At 41.0% G+C, this 26,213-nt stretch overlaps 1 protein-coding gene across 3 annotated transcripts in view; it reads right to left on the reverse strand.

Moving 5' to 3' along the window:
• LARGE1 (LARGE xylosyl- and glucuronyltransferase 1) overlaps nt 1-26,213 on the reverse strand; it is a 588,869-nt gene that overhangs the window by 61,986 nt on the left and 500,670 nt on the right. For all 3 annotated transcript variants that reach the window (XM_058308687.2, XM_058308686.2, XM_058308685.2), the window contains exon 9: nt 24,875-25,000. In XM_058308687.2, the coding sequence (XP_058164670.1) occupies nt 24,875-25,000 (126 nt within the window). The remainder of the gene's footprint in view (nt 1-24,874; nt 25,001-26,213) is intronic.

Here is a 26,213-nt window from a genome sequence, read left to right on the forward strand (position 1 = left end):
CTGTAGTCTCCTTTCTCCCTCCCAGCCCTTTCTACCTCCATTGTCATCTATGCTGGAAATGTGATTTGGCCCCCAGATCCACCCCCCACATGCAGACCTCTGCTGATGGCCTCCGCAGACTTCCTGGACTTCTGGCTTTTGAATGGGCTCAGCCAGTGGGGTGAGCGGACGGGAGATTAGAGGGCAGGAGGGTGAGGTGGGCATGACAGTCTTGCCCCACCCAACACTCCAACGGCCATGGCTGGCTGTGCTCCCCCCCAAAGCCACAGTTCTTGTCCGGTGGGGCCTTCCAACGCTGTCACCCTGGCTGGGTTCAGGTAACTGACCCTACCTCACTGGGGCCTAAAAATGGGAACAGCTGATGGCCCCAGGGAGCTGGAATGTCCTTTTCTTATGAGCCCTGCCCACAGCTTTATATAGTGTTTTTATTAAATTCCCCTCAAATGCCCAGTTTGAGATGTGTTTACTGTGGGGATCCTGACAGATACTCCACCCAAGAAAAATCACTACCAGCGTTTCCAAAAACCCCTGGCCTTCAGCTAATGCCCCTCTTCCTATGCATCCATTTACTCACTCTCATTTCCCAGTGGAGTCAGTACTGGTGACCTTCAAGCCACACTGGCTGTGAACTTGAACTTGAACCCACTGAAACCACACAAGCCTGATTTCCAGGAACCATGGGAGGGGATTTGGAGGCTCACTGTAACTGAGCAGGAGAACCCTACTTCCTAGAGCCAGAGTTGAGAATCCTGCAGGGACCTCGAGCTTACATGGAGCTTATAGGAGAAGGGGCTTGAGCCTGAAGACCAGGAGCTTGTAAGATGCTGACAGTGATTGTGCCTGGGTGAGGCCCCTTTTATGTGTGAAGGAACCAAGGCCAGAGTGGGGAAGCGACTTGCTGGGGGTAACACAGCAGAGGTGGAGGCAGAGCCTAGCATCTGTCTCCTGGGCCTCTGTACCTTCCACTAAACCACATTCCTGACTCTGCACATCTGACTCAGGATTTGTATTGCTGATATTTTTGATCAGCACTTGTCTGACTACTGAGACGTGTCATTTCCTGGTACCCTGAGGGACAGAATCACCCATCACTGCTGGCTTCGGGACAGCAAGCTGGCGGTGTATGTGACATTTACTGACAAGCTTTCACACCTACGACAGAGTGACTCTGGAGAATGAGCTGAAAATAGATTTTTGTGAGAAGCTGGTAAGTGCATATGGGTCTACAAGGCCTGTGGTAAAAACCTATCATGACTTATTCTACTTTTAGAGGTACACTAAAATGGTAATAATAATTACGATAACAGCTAATGTGCTTAACATGTGCCCAGCACAGCTCTTAATACTTTGCTCCCCATTTAATTTTCACAAAATGCTGTAAGTGCCTTTATCATCATCCTATCTTATTGATGAGGAAAGTTCAGCAAATTGCTCAAAGTTTCACAGCTAGAAAGTGAGACAGCCAGGATCTGATAGAGACATTAGAAATCTCTCTCCCTATTTCTCCCTTCTCCGAAGTAAACGAGATTTACAGATTACAGGATCAGAAATGAAACCTATCTACCCCTCCCAAACATGGGACACCCACCACCCATTCCTGGATCCTAGGACTGCAGGGTGATTTAGTACCTTCTAGATACACAGGCTAAACCTCCACCTCAGCAGGAACCAAAGAAGGCATCGAGATGGCAGACCAGGTGGGTTGCAGGAGCTGCCATGCATCAAGGACCCAAGGGTGTGATCGGATTGGATCTGAACCATCTATGGATGTTGAGTATATGTACAGACTAGTCAGCCTGCCTAGAAAAGTGATGGCAATTCATCACCGTCCAGGAAACTTGAACTTTATCTTGGAAGACGGCAGAAGTCAATGTGATTAAAGGAAAAAAGAGAAACTCTATTCCCCATCAAGGACACAGGAAAAGTATTTCAAAGGCAGAAAGAAGATCTCGGCACAAACACAAGGCCATGGAAATGATTCAGCCAAACTTGCAGCTTCTGAAGTCCTTAGGTCCTAGAAAGTCCATGAAAATAATCCATGAGTGCAAAAATGCTAAGAAATCTGAGTCTGTGCAAATATCAGGTGAATGAGAGGATGGACCTTATCTCTGCCAAGAGGGGTCTTTAGAAAACAGTCTCCCACCTCAAGACCTTCACTAACTTTCTATAACCAAGGGAACAACATCTATACTCCTTAGTCTGGCATTTAAGTGTATTGCAAACTGACCCCACTTAAGATTCCAGCTCCATATCAAGGCTAAAAGAAACTCCTGGTACTTCCTGAACATGGCTTTCATGACTCTGCACCTTTGCATATGCTGTTCCCCCTCCCTAGAATATTCTTGATTTCTTCTCTGCCTAGAAAATGCCTACCTGACTGGCATGGCCAAGCTCAAACACATATCTTCTGTAAAGCTTTCCTGGATCACTTGGGCCCAAAGGGTTGTCTTCCTCCCCACCCTGTTTTGTTTGGAGTTGCAGTGTCCTCATTCCCTGTAAATGGATCATGATCCATTTATGATCTAAATTAATCTTGATGATCTTATTCTCTGATTTCCCAGACTCCCTTGTAACCAGGGATGATCATATGACTTAGGTTTGCCCAAAGAGGCATATGAGAAAGCATTTAATTTACTGATGAAAGGGTTCAGATATAGCTGGTGCCATCCTCTTTCCGCCTCACCCATCCCATTCATCTTTAGGTCTTGGGCAGATACGTGATGACTGGAACCATGAGAGTCATTCGGTAACGACGAGGGAGAAGTCAGACATTGTTGACCTGTGAACCAATGTCTGTAGCTGCCTTCTCCAGAATTCCTTTGAGTGAAATTCAAATCCTCTATTTTAGTTTAAGCCACTGCAAGATGGGTTTTCTGATTCTTAGAGTTGTAAGCATTCCTGATGTAACAAACCAGGTAATTGCTGGCTCCTTCCTCGGTGCCCTATAGATGCTTACACTTAACTCTATTAGAGAACTCATGACACGCTCTTCTGGTTATTTATTTACATACTCGCATCTCGCATTAGAGTGTGAATAGTTGGGCAGGCGGGAGCAGGTCTTCTTATTCTTCATGTGGGCCAGAATGCCTGGCAGGTAGTTAGTATTCAAGAACTGCCCTCTGGTTCAAGAACGGAAATGGTGATGATGGCATTCTCAATGACCCTCACATTCGGTCTGTCTGCAGCCAACTGGTTATAAAAGCCCTAGGAATATGGGTTTTAGGCTGGAGGCTCATATCCCCCTTTTCTTTGTCTAAAGGCCAAACAGCTTGTCACCTTCTCTTGAAGGAGTCTGAGCTCCCTCTGTTACCCCCTTGTTTGGTATTTTAAGGGAGAAGAAAGAAGTTCTCATGAGCCCCTTTTGCTGTCATCATCAGGCTTATGATGTATGGTGGAGAGGGACGAGCAGACAGACCTGCCTGCTGGCCTGAGCTGCAGGTCTTTCCAGCTGTGTGGCCTGCACCAGCTTGCCTGATGTCATGTGGGCAGCTCCTCATCTGTAAAAGGGGGATTTGGCAACTCCCTTGAAGGGTGGTGCCCAGATTAGGGCTGACGGACTGACACGAAGGCACCTCATGTTTGTTTGCTACATCACAAATGAAATCTGGTTTTACACTTCATGAAACAGTCCCCTTTCCAACTAGGAAGACTGGATGAAGACAGTCTGTAGGGCAGAGGAGGAAAAAGAACCGTGTTTTTCAGTAGGGTCTGCGGAGTATCATCAAGGCTGGGGGAGGAGGTAGGGAGATGGATGGCATAGCCCAGGGCCCTGAGGACAAGCACGCTGGGCAGCGGTCGGAGAGTGCTTGCGGGCAGGGAGCCAGGCCTTGCACCAGGTAAGACCTAGGTTCAGATTTCACCATCCCTTCTCCCTTCTGTCACCCAAAGCCTTCCCTTTTCTAATCTGTTAAAAGGAAACAATGATGCCTGCTGCAGAGGATCGGTCACGAGACAAAAAGTGTCGTGGCATCCACCGTGGAGCCCGGAGCAGAAGAGTGATCAACAAGTATGAATGAGTCACACTCAGTTCCCAAGGGATGTCCTCGATGAGGAAGCCTGGACACTGGCTAAAGTGAAACCGTTTCTCAGTCTCTCTTTAAAAACTGCTGTAGGTTTCTCAAACACAAGACCCGTGATTTCAACCATTCTGTCTGGACACTGATAGGCACACTTACAGGTGCTTGGTAAATGCTTATTGGAATCTACTCTGGTTTCCCTCCCGCTCCCATTGACTACTGATGCTTCCATTCTATCCTCTCTTTATTTCCTCTCCCATTCCTGCCACATAACCAGGTAGCTGATATTAAATAGAAACACTATCCTTGATACACAGACTTTGCTCCTAGCCACAAAGGCTTGGCCACGGCACAGCTCAGTGTCCTGGCCTCCTCTGATACAGGTTGCTGTTGCTTCTTGGTTTTTACAAGTCCCAGGAAAAAACAGTAACATTTCTTCCCAGACAAAAATACCTCATTACCCATAAAAGGGGAAGAAAGCAGGCCAAACACTGATTATAGAGTCCCCTCACCTGGAAAATGTAGGCACTCAGGTCGTGCATGAATTTGAGGCCCTGCCCTATGTCTTATCATTTCCTGTTCTGTCAGCTGGGCTGTTTCTTACTTTCCCCTGCCCGAGCAAGTAGAGATTGGGGAGGGGGAAAATGCCCATAGGATAATGGATTCCTTCATCATACAAAGAGTTGGGAGGGGCATGCATCCACGACAGGTATCAAGTTATATTCTTTAAAGTACATCAGGTTCAACATTTTGGATTTTTTTTTTTTGCTATAAATGTGGATAAAAATCAATCAGATTAAGAGAATAAAAGCACAAGCCACAGAAAGGAAGTAAATAGTTGCAAAACACATGTCTGATAAAGGACATGTAAAATGTACAATGAACTCTTAAAACTCAAAAACAAGAAAACAAACAACCTGACAAAAAAGTGTGCAAAAGATCTGAATAGATACCTCAATAAAAGATACACAGACGGAAAATATACATGTGAAAAGATGTTCAACATCAGAGGTCATTAAGGAATTGCAAATTAAGATAACAATGAGATGCCACTACACACCTATTAGGATGGCAAAAATCCAAAACATTGGCAACACTGAATGCTGGCAAGGATGTGGAGCAATAGGAACTCTCATTCACTGCTGGTGGGTATGCAAATGGTACAGCCACTTTAGAAGACAGTCTGGCAATTTCTTACAAAACTAACCATAGGCCTAACATATGATCTAGCAATCACGTCCCAGGTTATTTACTTAATGAGTTCAAAACGTATGTTCACCCAAAACCTGGACATGAACGTTGATAGCAGTTTTATTTATAATTGCCAAGAATTAGAAGCAACCAAGATGTCCTTCAATAGGTCAATGGATAAACAAACTACAGTATGTTCATACACTGAATATTATTCAGTGAAAACAAGAAATGAACTATCAAGGCCAGGAAAGACATGGAGGAACATTAAATGCACACTGCTAAGTGAAGGAAGGAAGCCAGTTTTGCAAGTCTATATACTGTATGATTCTAACTATGTGACATTCTGGAAAAGGCAAAACTATAGAGACAATAAAAAGACCAGTGGTTGCCAAGGTTTCAGGGAAGGGAGAAGAGCATTGAAACTTCTGTGCGATACTGTAATGGTAGAAACATGACATTTGTCACAACTCATAGAACTGTGCATTGCAAAGAGTGAACTCTAATGTAAGAACTCCTGACAAAAGTTCCACTCAGTCAGGAAATGCAGAAGGGGTGCAAACAGTGCAATTAAGCTCAGTGACTGTTGCTTTACATGGCTTCTCTCTAGAAGGCCAACATAAGGCCTATGAATGATGACCAGCGCTACATTCCTCCTCTTTCTAGGAACGAACTACTAAGACTTGATTCACATTCCACAGAAGCCCTACAGTGTTCACCTGGCGTGTGTCTAGGTTGATCTGGGGAACTGAGGAGAGAAGGAAGCCGATTCTTCCTCTAGAGACAGGATGGACTCTTTAGTTTAGGAATTCTACCATGGTTGGTGGAAGAGTAGCTGGGTTTGGAGTCCAGTGTGATTTTGTCAATTTGGGTGTGGGTTGGGGAGGGGCAAAGACCATATGATCCACTGCTTGGAAACTCTGGGAAAGGCAGTTGTGCCTCCCTGGCACCTAACTGGCACCTTCTGTGGTGGCCTAGTGTGGCTTTTCTGCTTGCCCTGCATCGCTTCCTCTGCAGAACAAGACCTTGCCCAAAGGACCTTTCTGCCTTCTTCTGATTATTCTGGGGCTATCGGTTGGTCCAGCCCCCCATCTAGAAGTGTGAGCAAGTGAATCAGACTGAGCAATCAGAGTATACCCTTTCTAAGAACACAGGGATTGGCTCAAGGGTGTGCATGTGTCCCACGAAAGTCCAGAGTCCTTCACAGAGTCACAGAGTAAAAGAGGGTCTTTCTCTGCAATCTGGGACCATGAGTGCTAGTTACTCTTACATTATGCCATGTTGCCTTCTTCATAGCACATTTACTACCTGAATACCAAACCGATCATTTGTTTTCTTGTTCAATATCTGTATTCTGCAACAGAATGTAAGCTCCATGACATCAGGGCCCTGCCCTGTCTCGTTCACTACTGTATGTTCAGTGCTCTGCACAGTGCCTGGCTGATAGCATGGACACAATAAATACCTGTCCAATGACTAAGCTCTACATACTGGCCAGGAGCCACCAGAAACCAGGGACCACCTTGCATAACTGAGAAAAGCAGAGAGAGAGAGACATCTGTTATGTCAACTGGGCACCCGTGTCTAACTGTGGCAATGTAGAGGGTGGGACAGTGGTGCTCTCAGTAAGATGTACTGGGGTTTAAAAACGTCTGGAAAAGTGTTTACCAATCATGCTATTATTTTTAGCTTGTTTAATAATATTACTTCTAAATAATAATATTTAACCAAAATTACCCTCAGAAAATGAACAAATGTCTTAAGAAGAGCCCTGGATTATAACTCCAAGTATAAAATAAATATAAGAAGCCCATATTGATATAATTAAATGATTGAATAAATAAATGGGGGAGGGAAGTGGATTTGGCCCAGGGGATAGGGCATCCGCCTACCACATGGGAGGTCCAAAGTTCAAACCCAGGGCCTCCTGACCCGTGTGATGAGCTGGCCCACGTGCAGTGTTAATGAGTGCAAGGAGTGCCGTGCCACACAGGGATGTCCATGGCGTAAGGGAGCCCAACACACAAGGAGTGCGCACTGTAAGGGGATCCACTCAGTGCAAAAAAAGTGCAGCTTGCCTAGGGGTGGCGCAGCACACGCAGAGAGCTGACGCAACAAGATGATGCAACAAAAAGAGACACAGATTTCCTGATGCCGCTGACAAGAATACAAGTGGACACAGAACACACAGCAAATGGAGACAGTGAACAGATAACTGGGGGAGGTAACTGGGGGAGGGGGGCGGGGAAATGGAGAGAAATAAACAAAAAATAAAATCTTAAAAAAAAAAATGGGGGAGAAGACACCCATCTTCCTTAGAGAAGAATCCCATATTAGGTATGTAGATACTCTACCCTCCAGGAGGCGAAGCTTAATCTCCCCACCCACAGTGTGTGTTGAATTTAGTAATTCACTTCTAAAGACTAAAGTATGACAGGGCAAAATAATACCTTTTCTGTGGAAAAGCCTGGCAGACACCGCCTTAACTGAGTGCGGGTGGGTAGCATCATTAGGGACTGCATGTGGCTAAGAAGTACCTCCTGACAGGATGTTATGAGGCGCTTCACCTCAGTTGTGTTCAACAAAACCCACAACCTCAGTCTAACTGTGAGAAAATATACTGGACAAAACAAATTTAGGGAATATTTTATAAAACGCCTGACCAGACTCCTCAAAACTGTCAGGGTCATGAAAAACAAGGAAAGATTGAGACACTGTCACAGCCTAGAGGAGACTAAGGAGACAGGACATTAAAGGAAAAAATGGCAAAAAGCAAATAAAGTCTGGAGTTTAGTTCTGGTAAAGTACCGATTTTGCTTTCTTAGTTTGGGTAAATGCACCACTGTTACATAAGATGGGGAGGGCTGAAACTGGATTAGGGGTATATGGAACTCTCCATACTTTCTTTGGAAATTTTCTGGAAGTCCAAAATTCTTCCAAATAAAAGTTCATATTAAAAAAAAAAAAAAGGAGTCCTGCAAAGGATGATGGATTGAGAATAGCAGTAGGACAAGGTATGTGAACAGCAGAAAAACAGTTGAGCTGACACTTTTACTCCCTATACGAGCTCTCCTTGAGTTACATTACAAAACACAGAAATAACTACCTAATTAGATCTGACAAGAGATTGGCCGGGAAAAAAAATTAAATTCTCAAGACTATTTGATATACAGATTATAACCACTATTGTTAAGGAAGAACTTCACCCAAGTGTGTATTATACCTTGAGATATTACTTAATGTTAGTACAAAGATGCATGATTACCAAAATATTTAAAAACAAAGCGTCCAGAATCAGAGGACAAAACTCCATAATTTTCTGATGATGTTTAAAGTAACGTGAGAGTCTACAACTTTCCAGCATTTCATGAGAAGAGTTTAGGGAAGTGGACTTGGCCCAGTGGTTAGGGCGTCCGCCTACCACACAGGAGGTCTGCAGTTCATACCCAGGGCCTTCTTGATCTGCGTAGAGCTGGCCTATGTGCAGTGCTGATGTGCACATGGAGTGCCCTGCCACGCAGGGGTGTCCCTCGCATAGGGGAGCCCCATGTGCAAGGAGTGCCTCCCATAAGGAGAGTAGCCAAGCGCGAAAGAAAGTGCAGCCTGCCCAGGAATGGTGCCATACACACGGAGAGCTGATGCAGCAAAGATGACGCAACAAAAAGAAACACGGTGCCGTTGATGAGGATAGAAGCAGTCACAGAAGAACACACAGCGAATGGACACAGAGAGCAGACAACTGGGGGGTGGGGGGAAGGGGAGGGAAAAAAAAATCTTTTTTTTTTTTTTTAAAGTTTAGAAGGTTTTTTGGAGATTTCTTACATAAAACTAAAGATAATAAAATCCAGTAGGAGAAACACTGTTTTTTCCCCTGCCTTGTCAAAAGTGGCTGAAAAATACACATAAGACAATATGGTGGGGAGCGGATATGGCTCAACTGATAGATCATCTGCCTACCATATGGGAGGGTCCAGGGTTCGAGACCCAGGGCCTCCTGACCTGTGTGGTAAGCTGGCCCACATGCAGAGCTGCTATGCACAAGGAGTGCTGTGCCATGCAGGGGCGCCCCTGTGTGGAGGTGCCCCAGGCACAAGGAGTGTGCCCTGCAAGGAGAGCCACCCTGTGCAAAAAAAGCACAGCTGTCCGGGAGTGGTGTCGCACACACACAGAGAACTGATGCAGCAAGATGACACAACAACAACAACAAAAAAGAGACAGTTTCCCGGTGATGCTGAGGATGTAAACAGACACAGAAGAACACACAGCAAATGGACACAGACAGCAGACAATGGGGGGGGGGGGGAAATAATTAAAAATAAATCTTTAAAAAAAAGAAGACAATATGGTAAGAAAATGAAGTAAATTCCTTTGTCAGCAAATATTGTGAGAAGGGTCATAGAAAACATTGCTGAAGACACGAAGAAACTAGACATAAGAACAAATTATGTGGTAGATTTGCTATAGCATTAAATCACAGTATAGAGAATTCTGACATGTACTGGCTTGTGCTATTTGCTGGATTCTGTTTCAATGATGAAATACATAAAGAACAACTTTTCTGTGGGCACTAAAGAAAAGGTATCCTAGAGAAATTATATTTTGAACAGGAAATTCGTATTTTAATGATAATAATGTTTTATGGGAAAAGCACAAGGAAAGAGCATATGGACTGAAGCTACACCAACTGGAATGACAAAAAGAATTGCAGGGTAAAATTACAGAGAGAGCACCCCATATAGACTTCCTTTACTGTACCACTTGATAGGCAAATTTGTGGTAAAGTACTTAAAGCCAGAGGGCACAAAGGCTTCTGGATATATCATTGATTGGTTAATTTTATAAAGAAAAGAGTGTGAAAATATCATAGAAATTTTACAATACTTTCTAACGACATAGGGAGTGACAATGAAAACTTTTTGGTACAACACAGAGTCTCACTGGTTTACTCATGACAAAGGACTTAAAAGAGATGGCACGTATAAAGAGCTACACGTCTCGATTTTTTTGGAAAGATGGCTGTTGGCAGCACGCTCTGTCACACTTATGGAAAAACACACACGCACATAATCTTAATCTTACCCTTCAATGTAAAGGTGATGAATGAGAAAGTAACTACTTTTAGAAAAACACCTGTGATATCGATTGAGTTTTTAGAAAATAACTGTTTGAAATTGCTTCTGTTAGGTGATGATACTAGAGCTGAGAACAATTAAAATCCTCATTTTATATACTTAGAAAACTTCAAAGTAGAATTTTTCAACCTTTAAGATTTATTACGAAATGAAGAATTACAGTGGACTCTGAATATATTAGAAATATCAAAATGTTCAAAAAATTTTAAAAAGCCCAAAAAACCTAGCAAGAACAAATAGTTATCATCAGGAAAGAGTTAAATATAATTGCCATATGCCACCAAAATTCTTGTATGATTTTGGGATATTACTGAAATAATGAGTATAAAATTGAATAAGTACAGACAATGGAGCACTATTATTCCAATTTGAATCTCTATATTTTAGGGAAAGAGCCTTTTTTTTTTTTTTAGAAGTTGTAGGTGTACAGAAAAATCATGCAGAAAATAGTCACCATAATGGAGGGCTCTTATTTTTTTCAACGATAGCCATTAAAACCAAGTGCTGTTATTACATGTTCTCCAAAGTAACCCTATGAATCACTATTTCATAAAGTACAAAACCAAAATTTCAAAAATAATGAAGAAATTGGATAATTTTGCTATATTTAAAAATATTAACATGGTTAACGTTTCTCATAACAGTAAAAGGACTTTTTATTACTAAATTAACTTAAACATCTAATAAAAAATTTTCTTTTTCATGTTTTATAATGTGTATATTAGCATAGTATTCTCATATATAACAAATAAAAAATAAATATTGCAATAGGTCAGCTCAGAAATATTTTACTGCTGCGATCCAGAGGTGAAAATCTGAAGCTCCTTAGCATGGCACAAAAGGCCTCCCACGATCTGAGCTCTCTGCCCATCTGTGTATCCTACATTACATACTTACTTGCTATTTCCAGGATACCATGATCTTTTAGCCCTCTGTGCTCATTCACTTGGTTCTTTTTTTTAAAGTTAGAACCCCCACTTCTTTGCTTGACCACTTCTAAACAACTTGCAGTTGTTCACAGATTTCTGCACAGTATTATCTATATTATGGAAATTATCTGTTGAACCTTCCCTGTCTCTTGCCTGATCAAGTCTCCTTATATCTCAAATCCATGCAAAAGGTGGGCAGTCAGTACTGGGTGGCTTACTGCAGTGAAATTTGCTTTACATCACTTCCTTTGGAGTAGTCTGGCTCTTCAAATGCTTATCTAGACATGACTGCCCCTTTTCATGATAATTGGAAAATTAAAGCATGGTCTCTTTCTTGCTTCAGTCACTCTTCTTTGCTCATTGTCTAGCTATGGACCCATGAGCCACTAGATTCATGCTCTTTTCCAGAATCTAGAAGAACAGATCTTCCAACTCTTCTGAGACCACTCAGACACTCTGTCTGCCCATTCTGCTAGTTTCTGGAGGCCCAGTGATAATACCGTGAATCTGAACCTTCCGTATGGAAGGCCCTTGGTCTGTGACTCAGTGTCCACCGTGATCAAATACTGCTTAATTGGTGGTTCCCTCTCTCAAAATCATTTTTTTCTTATAGTTCCTGGATTTATCTATGGAACTCTTTCTTACAGTGGAGTTCTAAGGCACCTATACCACAAGTATTCTACAGTCAAAGGGGTCTGTTTTGTTTAAGTGTGAGAAATGATGGGGTCAACAAAATCAATCCAGTTTCCTTATTGCAGGACTTCGTAATGCAGTATTTGGTATGGAGTACAAAGAACCTCCCTCCTTCCACCCCCTCCAATTCTTCCCTGTTTCAAAGAATCCTGTGAACAGCTCTTAGAACTATCTGGATACATATTCCAAAAAATGCTACTGTAGGGGTTAATTTTCCAGAGGCATCACTTTCCATCAAGGAACCTTGTGTTTCCAGGAAAAACAGCATCTGAAATTCATCAGCTTTGTTGTAACAAAGCCAATGATAATAACATAAATCAATAAAACCCATAGGAGAAAAAAACAAAACAGAGGAGTTAAGTTCTGAAAATCACCAATGAGCAAAGAACGGATGAGTATTGACGGCAAACAAAAGGCTAAAGTTGAAAGTATCTAAGGTCTCTTCTGCTTAGTATAACACTCTCCTAACATGGTACTAGGACTGGTACTTGTTCCAGCTGTGCCACCATCCCATACTTCAACCTTGGGCAAGCCATTTTAGCTCTTTAGGGCTCTATTTTCCCATCTGTGAAATGAGAACACTGGAAATGAAAAGTGAAAAGAATCCTCTTTACAAGATTCTGCTCATCAACAAGACTGGAGGGAACTACTTAAGAAGCGATCAGGAGCCATCCTAATTTTTAAAGTAACAGCAGCATACTTACCATATGCCTTGTAGTACTGTGCTAACCACTCTGCAGATCATCTCTTTTATCTTCACAACTGTTCCGTAAGATCAAGATTACTTTCCCCCTTTCTCAGATGAGGAAACTTGGTGGCCACAGGTGAAAGAACTCAATAACAGCCCCATGGCCTGGCCCAGGTGGATGCTCTGTAATGTTTGCTGGGTGAATGATGGATTGTTGGGTGATGGAGCGATTCTACAGTGTAAGCCATAGAGCAACTGTGCCTGAAGACGAGCCATCTGAGTAGGGGCCAGATGTCTCACGTTTGGCTGCGAGGACTTCTTAATTTTACTGGTTGTAGCAGTGTGCACAGAGGTAATAAAACACTTACTACCTTTGGACTTAGATCATGCAATGAAATTAAGCAGGGATTGGTCTCATGTAAAGAGAGATCTAGCTGCAGGGTAGTAATTCTAGGTTTTAGATCTTCTCCTCCAAAGAAACTGTTTTCTCTTCTTCCATCCATCCTAATCCTCCAATATCAACCTTGCCATTCATCATTCTTATTACCCTCTCTCCGACTTCCCCTGCCTCATTTTTCACTGTACTCTGCCTAGCTACGACACATACAATATGTTAATGCATGGTGGCTGCTCATCTGCCTCAAAAGTTGTGGAAAACTGACACATCTCTAAGTATTATAAAATGTCTTAAAACTTGAGTTAGGTGCTACTTCTTTTATGCAACTGCTACAAATTGCCTTTGGAAAAGATACCATTTTCCCATATGAATGTGATGTTGTCTCTTGATTTTTCTTTTCTGCTTTAGGATTTTCCTTTTTTTTAGTATAGTCAATTCCCAATTTATGAATAGCCTGGGTCTAAAATTCAGCCTCTGAATGTGCTGCTCAAATCCAAATGTCCTTTCATAGAGATAATAGTATATCAAGGGTCTTTGTTCCAGGGTTAGCCCTCAAAAAAAAAAAAAATTCAATTTGGCTCACAGAGAATAATCCTACACAACCATTATATCATGTATGATGTTTTCCTGGAAAAACATATTCAGGACAGAATTCAAGCTTCTTATCAAAGGAAAAAATCTCTGGACTTAGAATCAGAGAGATATGAGTTCAAATCTCAGTTCTGTAATATTTAGCTGTGTGACTCTGGGTAAATAAGTGACACTTTAATCAGTATGGTCCTCGGTTTTCTGATTTATAAAATGGACCGAACAATATTCATATTATAGGACTTTTGAAAAGATTAAATGAGGTCATGCCTGGAATGCCACTGTTACCCCATCGACCTGGAAAACTCTTTTTCATCCATTGAGGTCTAGGTCAAAGCTTACTTACTCTGTGGCGTATTTCCTATGTATCCCAGAAAGAGGTGAGTACATTCCAGCAACCCTCTTTTGAAGCAATGGGGTGGACCCTGCTGCTTGCCTTGCCAGCATCCATCATTATTCCTAATTAGCTTTTGAGTCCTTGTACTTACTCCCAGCTGCAGAAGTGTAAGCATGGAGAGAAAGTGGTTTCAAAGGGACTGGAGAGAGGGCAGCAAGGATGTTTGGTGTGAGGAAGGAGTGGTATGAAGGCAAAGAGGAGGAAGGAATAGGATTGAGGTGTCTGGAGTCTGAATAGCTGTAAAGATTCAGCTCAGACTTCCAATGGGAAGTCCGCTAAGATATAGACAGGGCATCACACTCCTGGCTGGATAGGTGACACCTTCCTCTTGCTCTCATTGCATCTGTGATGGTTAGGCTAATGTGTCAACTTGTCCAGGTAATGGTGCCCACTTGTTTGGTTGAGCAAGCACTGGAGTAATTGTAATACAAGGACATTTCATGGACTTTAATCATCAGTGAGTTGATTGCATGGATGGCTGGTCCCATCTACAATCAACTAAGGTGACTGCCATCAATAAGGAGTGACATCTTATCCAATCAGCTGAAGGCCTTAAAAAGGGAAGTGATTTCAGCATTCGGAGAGAATTCCCATCTTTACTTCGGACAACAAACCTCTCCTAGGAACTTATCCAGGACCTTCATCAGAGCCCCTGGTTTGTAGCCTGCTCTGTGGAATTCAGACTTGTGCATCCCCACGGTTACATGAGCCAATTTTATAAAATCTCATACTATTTAGAGACATCTCCTGTTGGTTCTGTTTTCCTAGAGAACCCTGACTAATACAGTCCCCTTCACTTCCATACACTGCAGCACTCAGTAGGCTATACTGGAATTTTCGGTACACTCACTGGTTACTTCTCACTAGTCTGTGAGCTTTTGAAGGTAACCACAGCCTGCTCACCCTGGACTTTTCTACCTCAAACAGACCCAAGGACTAGACCCACTGTTGACATGTCCTGCCACTACCCACTGTTGATGGCCAGGGCTTTCTTCTGTAATGGTCCACTGAAGACTCAAGGACTAGAACAAAGTTTCATAGACTCTCTCTTCTCTAAACCAGCACACAGCCCATTGTGTGTTATTGGTTAAGAGACAAAAGGATGCTCGTTTGGATGCCTCCTTTTCTCTTTTTATCTTAGACTGGCCAGGGAAGGCTGAGTCATCAAGCTTTAGTACTAAAGAGATAAATATGGAAGGTCTTTGAAACACCGAAGAGGGAAGTAAAAGTCAAGTGTATTTCTGTAGAGTACTCAAGGGGCCTGGCTGAGAATAGAGGCCAAGAATAATGGCCTCCATTTTATGGAGCATGTGAGTGAGTCTGGAAGAGGTTAAGTGATTTACTCAAGTCCCTCAGCTGGTAAGAGGGAGAGCTGTCATTAGAATTTACAGGATTGCTTGGCTCCAAAAGCCAATGTACTTCTTATGCCTCCTCAATGAAACCTTTTCTCTCCTGAAAAGTTCTTAACCAACCTCTACTTTGCACAAAGTTCTCCACTGACACCCAGGGCAGGCTAGCTGCCCAAGGCTGCTAAGTTACTTTCACCTCGGGTGCGTGAGTGCTTTCCATCCAACCAATTGAACTCTGTGCTTACCACGAGTGAGCTGTATTCATTACCAAATGTGTTTGTATGCCATTTGTATTTCTAATGTAATTGGAAATCTAATTAAATATTATTTGAATTAATGATATATGAGTGCAAAAAGAGATTTGCTATTTCCATGAAAGGCAAGCTAAACACTTTGAAACAGCTCAATAAAGACAAGTTCCTATAAAATTTTTGCCATCAAACTAGTGAATGGGGAAAATTGAAAAAATTCAGAAGGATTATCCTCCCCTTGCTTTATAAGAGTCTTTATTCTTGCTCCAAATTAAAGCAAGGGCCACTGATGACTATAGAAGGTATATTAAGAGAATACTTTATGCAAGGTAACACTGCACTCAATCAGTAGACAAAAAGACCCTCTCCCTTTTAGAAACTACAGCAAATTGAATATAAATAGGAGGCAGCATTTCCAATCAGCTGACCCAGCACTGCTTCTGGTGTGTCCAACAGGAGGGCTTCTCAGGCTGACTCTCCTTTGGAATAACAGAGCGTGAGCTGATACAGAGCAGGGAGTATAGGGTAATCTTTATAATCCACAGTAAGAACATAACAAGCAGCACACAGGAGATTCTTCATACATGTTCAAAATGATGCATGAAATACAAGGATGGGAAGAAGAAAGGAGAGTGAGAAGAAAGAAAGAAAATGATAAAGACACACCTGGAACCGAAGGTATAGCCACCCTGGTGGGATGGCGAGACAAACTGTGCTCTGTGGAGCAGGCTTTGGGCTCCCAGCCATGCCCCGGGAACTGATGTCCAGAGGGTGGGACCTCAGCCTGCCAAACTCCCTCCTACATCCCTGAACTCCCACCCCACTTCCAGGGCAGCTCCTCTTTTACATATTGGCTATATTTTAGGGTTTTGTGCAAGATTTTGTTAGACAAGGTGTTAATGGATAAAACGACTTCAGAAGCCTTTTTTTTAGGTTTGTCTAAAAAGAGGAGTTAAACTGGTTTGCTTCATTGTTCCTGGTTTGCTGATTAAACAGACTAGACTTCCAAATAGAGTTCACCAGCTATTTTGTTTTTTAGGTTCAAAGGGACAGTAACTAAGCAGCCACTACTGCCGTCTGCTATACCAAAATGCAAGGTCTATGTAAGCAAAAGTATTGTCTGTTGATTTCCCACAGCATCACTATGGCTTATAATAATGCCTGGCATATAGAACACACTCAATAAAAACAGTGGCATGAATCCATGGGTATGTTTGTGGTGGGCAGATTTGACATGCTTTTATTCAGACACCTAGTTTTCTTGGCATCTGAAAAATGCCAAAGTTGAAAGTTCACCAACAGAGTAATTTATAAAGCCATTTCCTTTAATTTCTATAGCTGCAGGCTGAACTTTCTTTCACGCTGGGCGGCTTTCCTTGCATGTGGGCCAGCTCCACACGGGTCAAAGACACCCAGGGTTTGAACCGCGGACCTCCCATGTGGTAGACGGACGCCCTAACTGCTGGGCCAAGTCTGCTTCCCTTAATTTTTGATATAAAATATAAGACCTGTGATTTTAGAAGTCTCCCATGTCCCTGCCTGATCAAGATACAGCACTTATTTTGTGGAAATGGGCTTTCTAAGCAATGGCTCAGTCTGCTGTCATTTGCCCACTGACTGCTGAAGCTGGAGTGCTTTCTCCCTCAGTGTCTGGAGACTTCAAGCCTGCAGACCTTTTGGAGGAGAAGTGGAAATGCTGCAGGTACGGGGTAGACAGGTGACAAAAACTAGGATCTATGTGACCATTCGGTCAGCTTAGGTATATGGAACTAGGTCAAAAGGAATAGAAACTCTTGTTTAGATGTTACTATGGGGTCACAGAAGTACATGACTCTGAAGGCCTGGGTTGGAATCTAACTCCAACATTGACTATGTGTTCTTGGTTAGCCACTAGATATTCTGAAGGCTCAATTTCTTCAATTTGTCAAAAGGCCAATTAAACTTTATTTTAAAAGAAAATAGCCTCATGACCTCAGAGTAGGGAAGAATTAAACAAGACACCACAAGCATAAATCATAAACAAAAGGATTGGTAAATCCAAATACACTAAAATGGTATTAAAAAGAAGAAGAAAAATATATTGTAAAACTGACAAAGGATTAACAAACAAAATATATAAAGAACTCTGACTAATTAATAAGAAAAATGTGCAAAAGATATAAACAATCATATCAAAGAATTGTAGAGAAAATGACCAATAAACACTTAAGATGTATAACCTGTTAATCAGGGAAGTAAAAATTAAGACCACAACTAGCTATTATTTCACACCACGAGAATGGAAGTGTGATAGCACCAAGTCTCGCTTGATCAGGGGGAACTCTAAAACAAGGAAGTGTAAACGTATAGAACCAAACAGGGAAAACAATTGGACTACATTGTAAAATTGAAGTTGTGTTGAGGTCTTGGGCTCAATCAAAAAAAAAAAAAATCATGCATATTTTACAATACAGGGCTTGGATGTAATTGGTCAAAAGTGGAGAAGTAGATGACAGATGATTTCATTTGTATCATTCTTTGAATTCACTAGATACCTTCATAATTAACTTCCTCACAGCAACCCTGAGCATTAGAAGAGCATTGGCATTTGCTCTAGGTTTTCAGAGATACCACTGAAGGGAGTTTTTTTCTGTGATGAATGGGTTTTTTTCAAGTAGCTTTTCTATATCTATTTAGATGATTACATGGTGTTTCTCCTTTAATCTATTAACATGCTGAATGACATGTGTGGATTTTTCCATGATAAATCACCCTTGCCTTTTCTGGCCATGATGTATTATGTGTTTTATACATGGCGGGATTTGGTTTGCTAATATTTGGCTTCAGATTTTTGCATCTACATTTATGAGTGAGTCTGGCCTGAAATGTTCCTTTCTTGTACTCACCAGGTCTGATTTTGGATTCATGCCTAGCCTGGCCCAATGACTAGGTCCATTTACCTAGTCTCCGGAAAAGTTTATTTAAAATTAGAAATGTTCTTTGATCAAAAATTTGGTAGAACATATCCTTACTCACCATTTGGATGCAGAATTCTCTTTGTGAGAAGGCTTAATGAGTAATTCAATTTCCTTAATATGTAAAAGACAATTCAGATAATATTTTTCCTTGTTTTGGTGAATTATACATTTCTAGGAATTTGTCCATTTCACATAAATTTTCAAATTCATTGATATAATTTTATTCACAATATTCTCTTACTATCTGTTAGAATCTCCTTCAGCTACTGGGTTAAAAGCTCCACAAGGGTATGGGATCAAAGCCATCTCTCAATTATAGAGGTGGAATGGACATCACCATCCCAGAATCCTTAGGATTGGGGAATGAACTATGGACTAGAGTGGACTTACTACTATAGACTTAACATGATTCTAGCAATGGAAGAAATTTCAACACTGATATGGAGGCAGTGGTCACTGGAGGCTCTGAGGGCAAGGAGAAGGAAAAACAGGCATAAATTTTCAGGACTTGGGAATCATCCTGAACGACATTGCAACAACAGATACAGGCCATTCTATATCTTCCCATAACCTACAGAATTGTGTGGGAGAGAGTGTAAACTACAATGTAAACTATAATCCATGTTTACTGGCAATGCCCCAAAATGCATCTATCAATTGCAATGAATATACCACACTAATAAGGATGTTGTTTATGTGGGAAAATGTGGGAGGTATGGGCAGCGGGAATCCCTATATTGTTTTAATGTAAAGTTTATATAATCTAAGTATCTTAAAACAAAAACTATATATATATATAAATATATATATATATAAAAGGTCCATGAGGGAGAGATTTTTGTTTGCTTTATTCTTAACTATATATTCAGAACCCAGAAGAGTCACTGGCATTTAGCAGGAACTCAAAAATGTTTAGAGAATGAATAAATGAACTTGAAATAATATCTCCCTGCTTATTTATTGGTAATGTCTGTCTTTCTTTCTTAATGAGTCCTGGCATATGTTCACCTATCTTACTGGCCCCTTTCAAAGAGCTAACTGTTGGCTTGGTTGATCAAGTTGTTGACAATGTCTGCTCTTATCTTTTTTATTTTCTTTATTTCTTTGAATTTATTCCATGATTCTTTGTATATCATCTGTAGTAGTTTGATATAGTTATGAATTCCAAAAAGAGTTACTGGATTATGTTTGTAAACTGGTCTGTACCTGGGCATGATTAAGTTATGATTAGGGCTTTGATTGGGCCACCTCAGTAGGGCGTTGAGTCCCTGCCCCTTGGTGCGTGGGGACTCAAAGATAAAAGGCATGGCAAAGGACAGAGTTGGAGGTTTTTAATGTTGGCGTTTGATGCTGAAGTTTTAAGTTGGAGCCCTGGGAAGTAAGTACACAGAGAAAAGAGAAGCAAGCCCCGGGAATAGAGGAACCCTGAGCCCAGAGAGAAGCAAGACTTAGGAACAGAGGAACCCGGGAAGCCTGAACCCTTGCAGACATCGGCAGCCATTTTGCTCCAACATGTGGAAATAAACTTTGGTGAGGAAATTAACTTATGTTTTATGGCCTATTATCTGTAAGCTTCTACCCCAAATAAGTACCCTTTATAAAAGCTAACAGATTTCTGGTATTTTGCATCAGCACCCCTTTGGCTGACTAATACATCATCTTAAGTTGTAAACTTGGCTTATTAATTTTCTTTCTTTTTTAAAATATAAACATTTAAGGCTATATATGTTTCTCTGGATGTTTGTTTCATCCAACTACTTCTGATATGTATTATTTTTATTTTTACTCAGTTCTAAGTAGTTTTTGTTTAGTTTCAAATATGGCGTCTATTTACAACCATCAGTAATTTAGAACTAGTAATATTAGGTTTAGTCAAATATTTTAAAAAATGTCATTGTTCCTGCCTTCTAATTTAATTGTACTGTATTCATTCAGAGAACCGTGGTATAATATTCTTTGATATGTGCTGAGATTTGTTTTATGGTACAGTACACGGTAAATTTTTTGTAAATGTTCTATTTGAACTTGAGAAGGATGTATATCCTGTAATTTTTATGAACAGGCTCTTTATTTGCCCAATAAATCATATCAAATTTGTTAATTATATAGTACAAATCTTTTATATTTTTATCATTTGTTTTCTGTTTGATCTTTCAATATTTGTGAAGGGCACATTAAACTATTCCACTATGATACTAAGCTTGTCAATTTCTCTCTGGAGTTCCATATAAGCAAAGTTCTTTGCTGATAATCATTTCCCATAAATTTACCATTAAACTTTTTCAGGTTGTTATGTGTTAGGTTTGTCTCTTGTAAACAGCATAGAGTTGGATTCATTTTCTCTTCAATCTGACATTCTCTCTCTCTTCAGTACTAAAATTAATTTGTATTTATTTGATTACTGATATATTTGGACTTCAATGCTTTCTCCTGGAGCTGGTAACATTTTGGTAATGGCAGTTCTTCAACATGTGGCAATTCCTTCTGTGTGTCTGCTGTTCTCATTTCCATTAACTTATGCCTTTTGGCTTTTTCCTGTGGCTTCTTCTGACTGTGTACAAATTTCCTCTCTCTAATCCTAAAGATTAAGACCCACCCTGATTTAATTTGGCCACATCTTAACTAATAGTAACATTTCCAAAAATCCCTATTTACAAAGGGGTTCACACCAACCCGAATGCAGATTAAGTCTGAACATGTCTTTTGTGGGGAACCTGATTCAATCCGCAAGAGCATCTAGAGTTAATATCTTGTCACCCTCTCCACAAAACAAAAATCAAAGAACACTTTAACTCCAATCATGCCTCTCCTGGCTCCCATGCTGTCACTGACTGATATTGCAAGTATAACCTTTTAGGCCCACACACTATACATCACCATCATCACCATCACCACCATCACTAGAAGTAGAAATTGTTGTTGGGGGTTCCTACATATTTCATATTTTACATATTTCCAATTTGTTGGCTCAACTTTCTTTTTGAATCTGGAATCATATCCCTTGATTGTTTTTTTTAAAGATTTATTTTTTATTTATTTCTCTCCCCTCCCCGCCGTCTACTCTCTGTGTCCATTCACTGTGTGTTCTTCTGTGTCAGTTTGCATTCTTGTCAGTGGCACCAGGAACCCATGTCTCTTTTTGTTGTGTCATCTTGCTGCATCAGTTCTCTGTGTGTGCAGTGCCACTCCTGGGAAGGCTGCACTTTTTTCGTGCCGGGCAGCTCTCCTTATGGGGTGCACTCCTTGCGTGTGGGGCTCCCCTATGCAGGGGACACCCCTGCATGGCATGGCACTCATTGCGTGCATCAGCACTGCACGTGGGCCAGCTCACCACACAATACAGTGCCATAGTATCACTACTGTAAGGTCTAACTAAACATGGATTTCTTTTATTTAAACTATGTAGTAAACAGTGCTTTGGTATATACAGATACTTTTTCTTTTAAGAGTTCTAGAAAATCACATTTCCTACCTCATCCAATGTTGCCTCACTTTAATTCCCTCTATTATCTCTTTCTGATAGTCTAACTAGACATAACCAGATTTCTGAACTTCTTCCTCAGTTTTCCTATATTTCTGCTCTGTTTTGGAAAATTTCTTTACCTGGGTCTAATCTATTGCTTAACATATCCACTTAATTTCTAATTTCAAGTATTGCATTTTTCACTTCTAAAAGTACTTTTTGGTTCCAAATAGACCAATTTGTCTTTGGCAATATTTTGCTCCTCCATCTTAATTTCAATTATCTCACTTGCTTCTTAAATATAATAAAAATACTTATATCTTATGAGCCCAATACCTACAGTATTTGAGATTTTATTCTACAGTTTAGACTACCTCTCCTTACTCATGGTGCCTTATTTCCTTGTATATTTATGACTTTTTATCACTCATGTTCCTTGAAATGTAACCTAAAGAATTCTGAATTCTGGGGTTAATAGTTTTTTTCCCAGATCAGATTTGTGTTTGCTTATATCAGGTGCCCAGAAAATTTTCATTTTTTATCTATATTTTACCACATATAATTTTAGCCTCCAAAATGTTATGAGCACAGGCTTGAAATGACAAATATTCAGGGAAAACATGTGCCTCTCATTTTACCTTAAGTCTAGGGTGAAGTAGACAAGAAATCCTACTGTTCTCTTCTCCACTACAGGTTTTTTGTTTCATTGTTATCCACTGAGGACATCAGTCTTCACGGGTACTAACTTTATGCAAGGATCTTCTAATTGACTTTCTCCCTGCTGGGGTACAAGGTTCCAGGCACAGCCTTTCAATAGAATGATTATACATATAGTTTGCCTGAGATCGACTTTGGTTTAGGTCTATTGTCTTGGTGTAACTAATGATAGCATTCCCTGGTTTGAACACAAAACTCCTACAATCACCCTACCATTAAACCAGGCTCCAGGCCTGGGCAAATGCCAGATCCAGCTACTTTTTGCTTATTCTTCTAGATTCACACTTTATCATTGTATCCTGCCACTGAATTTTCTCTTACTTTATGAACTGATTAACTATGCTTTTAAAATATTAAAAAATATTTTTATCCAGCATTTTTAGGTATTTTTTACCAGGTTAGTTTTGTTTTCCTCCATTCTAAATTTTCAGCCCACCATATTACTGCAAATATTCCTGTTTATTTCATCTGTTTTCCTTATGTTTAACAAGTATCTGGCACATAGAAAAAATTTCACAAATGTGAAATGAAAGAATGAGTGATGTAAATACTTCATTTTTAAACAGTTTCTAATATTTTGCAAGTAAACTTCAAGTATAAATTTTAAATGTTTTTTCCCTTTTGACTCTGTGAAAGGTAACCCACAAAAATATTTTGAAAGAAGCAAAGAGTTTTATGGATAAAGCAGTTCCTTATAACACAATTTATATTAATTTATATTTGTGGAAAATTGGAAGCAAAGTTGAGAGAATGGCTAAGTAATATATGTTATAGTTATTCAATGGATAATTATTTGACAAGATGCATATAAATATCATGGGCTGACTCAGAAGATGCTTCTAATACAAGTAAAAAGTGGAATACAAATTCCATGTGCTTTATGATCAGAAATACGTCATAATATACAAATGTGGAAATGGGCCAGTAGACAATTGGAAAGGACTGATTTATTAGGAGAGTAAGGTGTAGGTTCCTTTTTAAAACTTGCAATTATTATTACAGTGTCACTTGGGCAATTAATATAAATTTTAGATGAAATAAACTCTCTATGGACTCATGCATTTATTTCCTCTTTGATATAGCCAGAGAGATAAATGTGCTTGGTGTCAGGCTTGTGTTCAAATCTTTGTTCTGTCACTTAAAAGCTGTGGTCAGTCCTTCACTCGTCCCGCTGTAGGTAGGGCATTCTGACACACCTCTAACTCTGGGCTGTGCCGTGTAAGTCCTTTGGCTGATGACAGAATAGCAACGACAACTCAAGCTTTCCTCTTGTGCACTAGCATTTCCTCTTGTACCTCTGCCCTGCCACACTGGCCTGCTAACGGGGCATGGGAGACACTGGAAGAGAACCCAGTTGTCCTAGACAACAGCAATCCAACATGAAGCTGACCACAGGTGCGAGAGAAAGCCATGGAAGATCGCCACAAGCTCCAGCCAATCTGTGGGCTCATCAGCTCAATAATCGGTGGCTGATAGAAGCCACTATGGGAGGAATCTGTTAGGCAGCATTTATGGCAGTAAGTAACTGATATGACCTGCCTGCTTCATCTGCCAGGGCTGGCACTGTGTGTGTGTCTAGAGACAATGAGGAAGGCTTTCTGTCACTGTCCCTTCTTTCTAAGGTAGAATGAGACCTTTATGTCTGGTCCTCCCTCTCCCACATCTACCACAGCACCTGTCATATTTTTTACACTTCTCTCCTTACATGTTCCTCTCCTCTGTTAAGCTATGAATCACTTGACAGTAGGAGCTAAGTTATTTACCCTCACATCTCCAGCACCTGGCGCAGAGTAGGCCCTCAATACACGCTTTTGTCTGAATTAAATGAATGGATGTTGGGAGCTGACGAAACAGCTGGCGGCAGGTGGCAAGAAGGATAACCATACCAGCCAGCTACCCTGCTTTCCAGGAAGCCCAAACAGGAAAGAAAAACAAAGAAGAAAAGCACAGTTTTCTGCTGGCCTGCACCCTTATCTCTCCCACCACACTGCACACAGAGCTCACAGCCATTCTGAAGAGTACCAATCTAGCTTCTCTCTCCACCGCAGGGCCTCTGATTTTTTCTCCAGGGATGTGCCAGCACCCACGCGGCCGTCTTTACTCTACCTTCAGATCAGACACGTCTCTGTAGCACTGTTCAGAGCGGGTGTGGTCCGAGAGCTGCACGTTCCAGAAGCATGGGAGCTGATACACGAGGAAGGGGTTCTGTTTGATGACGGCATTGAAAATATCCTGGGGAAGAGAAGCCAAAGACACAGTCAAAATAGTCAGTTGGGTTCAGCTTATGATTTTGGCTCTCAAAGTACTGCACCTCCTCTGAAAGGGCTTCTGTTGATGGTGTTGGCCTCATAAAGCATCATCCAGTGAGCTTCCGTGGGGCAGACAGGGAACGTCCTTGCTACTCTAGATGGCATATAATAAACGAAGTATCTTTCCCTTCCCTCTTTCGACCTCATTGAGGAGCCCTGTATTATTCATCTTGAGCCTCCTGGAGAGGAAACAGCATGATCACAAGGAGCTCTGCTCATTCAGAGGGCTGAGACAAATAGTAGGGCCTCAGTCTGAGCAACTCTTCCTGGAGCTTTCTGTGGACTTGGTGATGGATGTTCTTTGGACTCCTGCAGGGCAGGGCGCCCAGAATAAGCTCTTGATTTCCAAATGCAACTCTGACTTGTGTAAGGGAGCTTTACCTCTTTGGGGCTCTTTTCTGCAAGCCCTATCACCAGGCCATACTTATTAACTGGCAGCTGATGGGCAGTGCCCAGAGGTGAATCTTGGGCCTTCATGGCAGGAGATGGCTGAATAAACTATCCTCACTGGACATGGATGCACAATTGCTAGCTTTTGGGGACATACTCAAGTCATGTGACCAGACTTACAATATAATGATGGAGGTCAATTTTCCCTTCAGATTTAAAACAGCCACCTAGGAAATTTTTTACGTATTTATTATATCATAGCTCATGTTTGAAGAAGGAAATTAGTTTCTGGCTGCTTGGGAAATACTGAATAATAACAATTCTAAAAAAATAAATAAATAAAAAGTAAGGTAACCCTACAGAGATTTTTTTGGCAATAAAGAAAAGGTTGGAGGAAGCAGGCAGTTGATCATGGTGCAAAAGAGGGAAAAAAAAAAAAAAGGAAGAACCATGGAAACTAAGTTTGCTCTTTGGATGAAAAGGAAATGATAAAATGCAGAGAACCCAGAGAAATAGACTTTGCATTTCAAGACGGCCTCCTACACTACAGAAAAATCAAAATCTAAATGAGTCAACCTGATAGATTTAAGGCCAAGGTATGGGCCCCTGCATTTTCTAGCTGAAATGAGAAATGGGTTTTTAAAAATTAATTTCTGTTAATACATTGGTGGAGTTAGAGGACTTTTTCAGATTGCCTGAACTAAAAGGTAGTATCTTGAGCCAGGCAATTTATCCTTCCTATTCAA

Source organism: Dasypus novemcinctus, chromosome 12, assembly GCF_030445035.2.
Source record: "Dasypus novemcinctus isolate mDasNov1 chromosome 12, mDasNov1.1.hap2, whole genome shotgun sequence".
NCBI classification, from domain to species: Eukaryota; Metazoa; Chordata; class Mammalia; order Cingulata; family Dasypodidae; genus Dasypus; species Dasypus novemcinctus.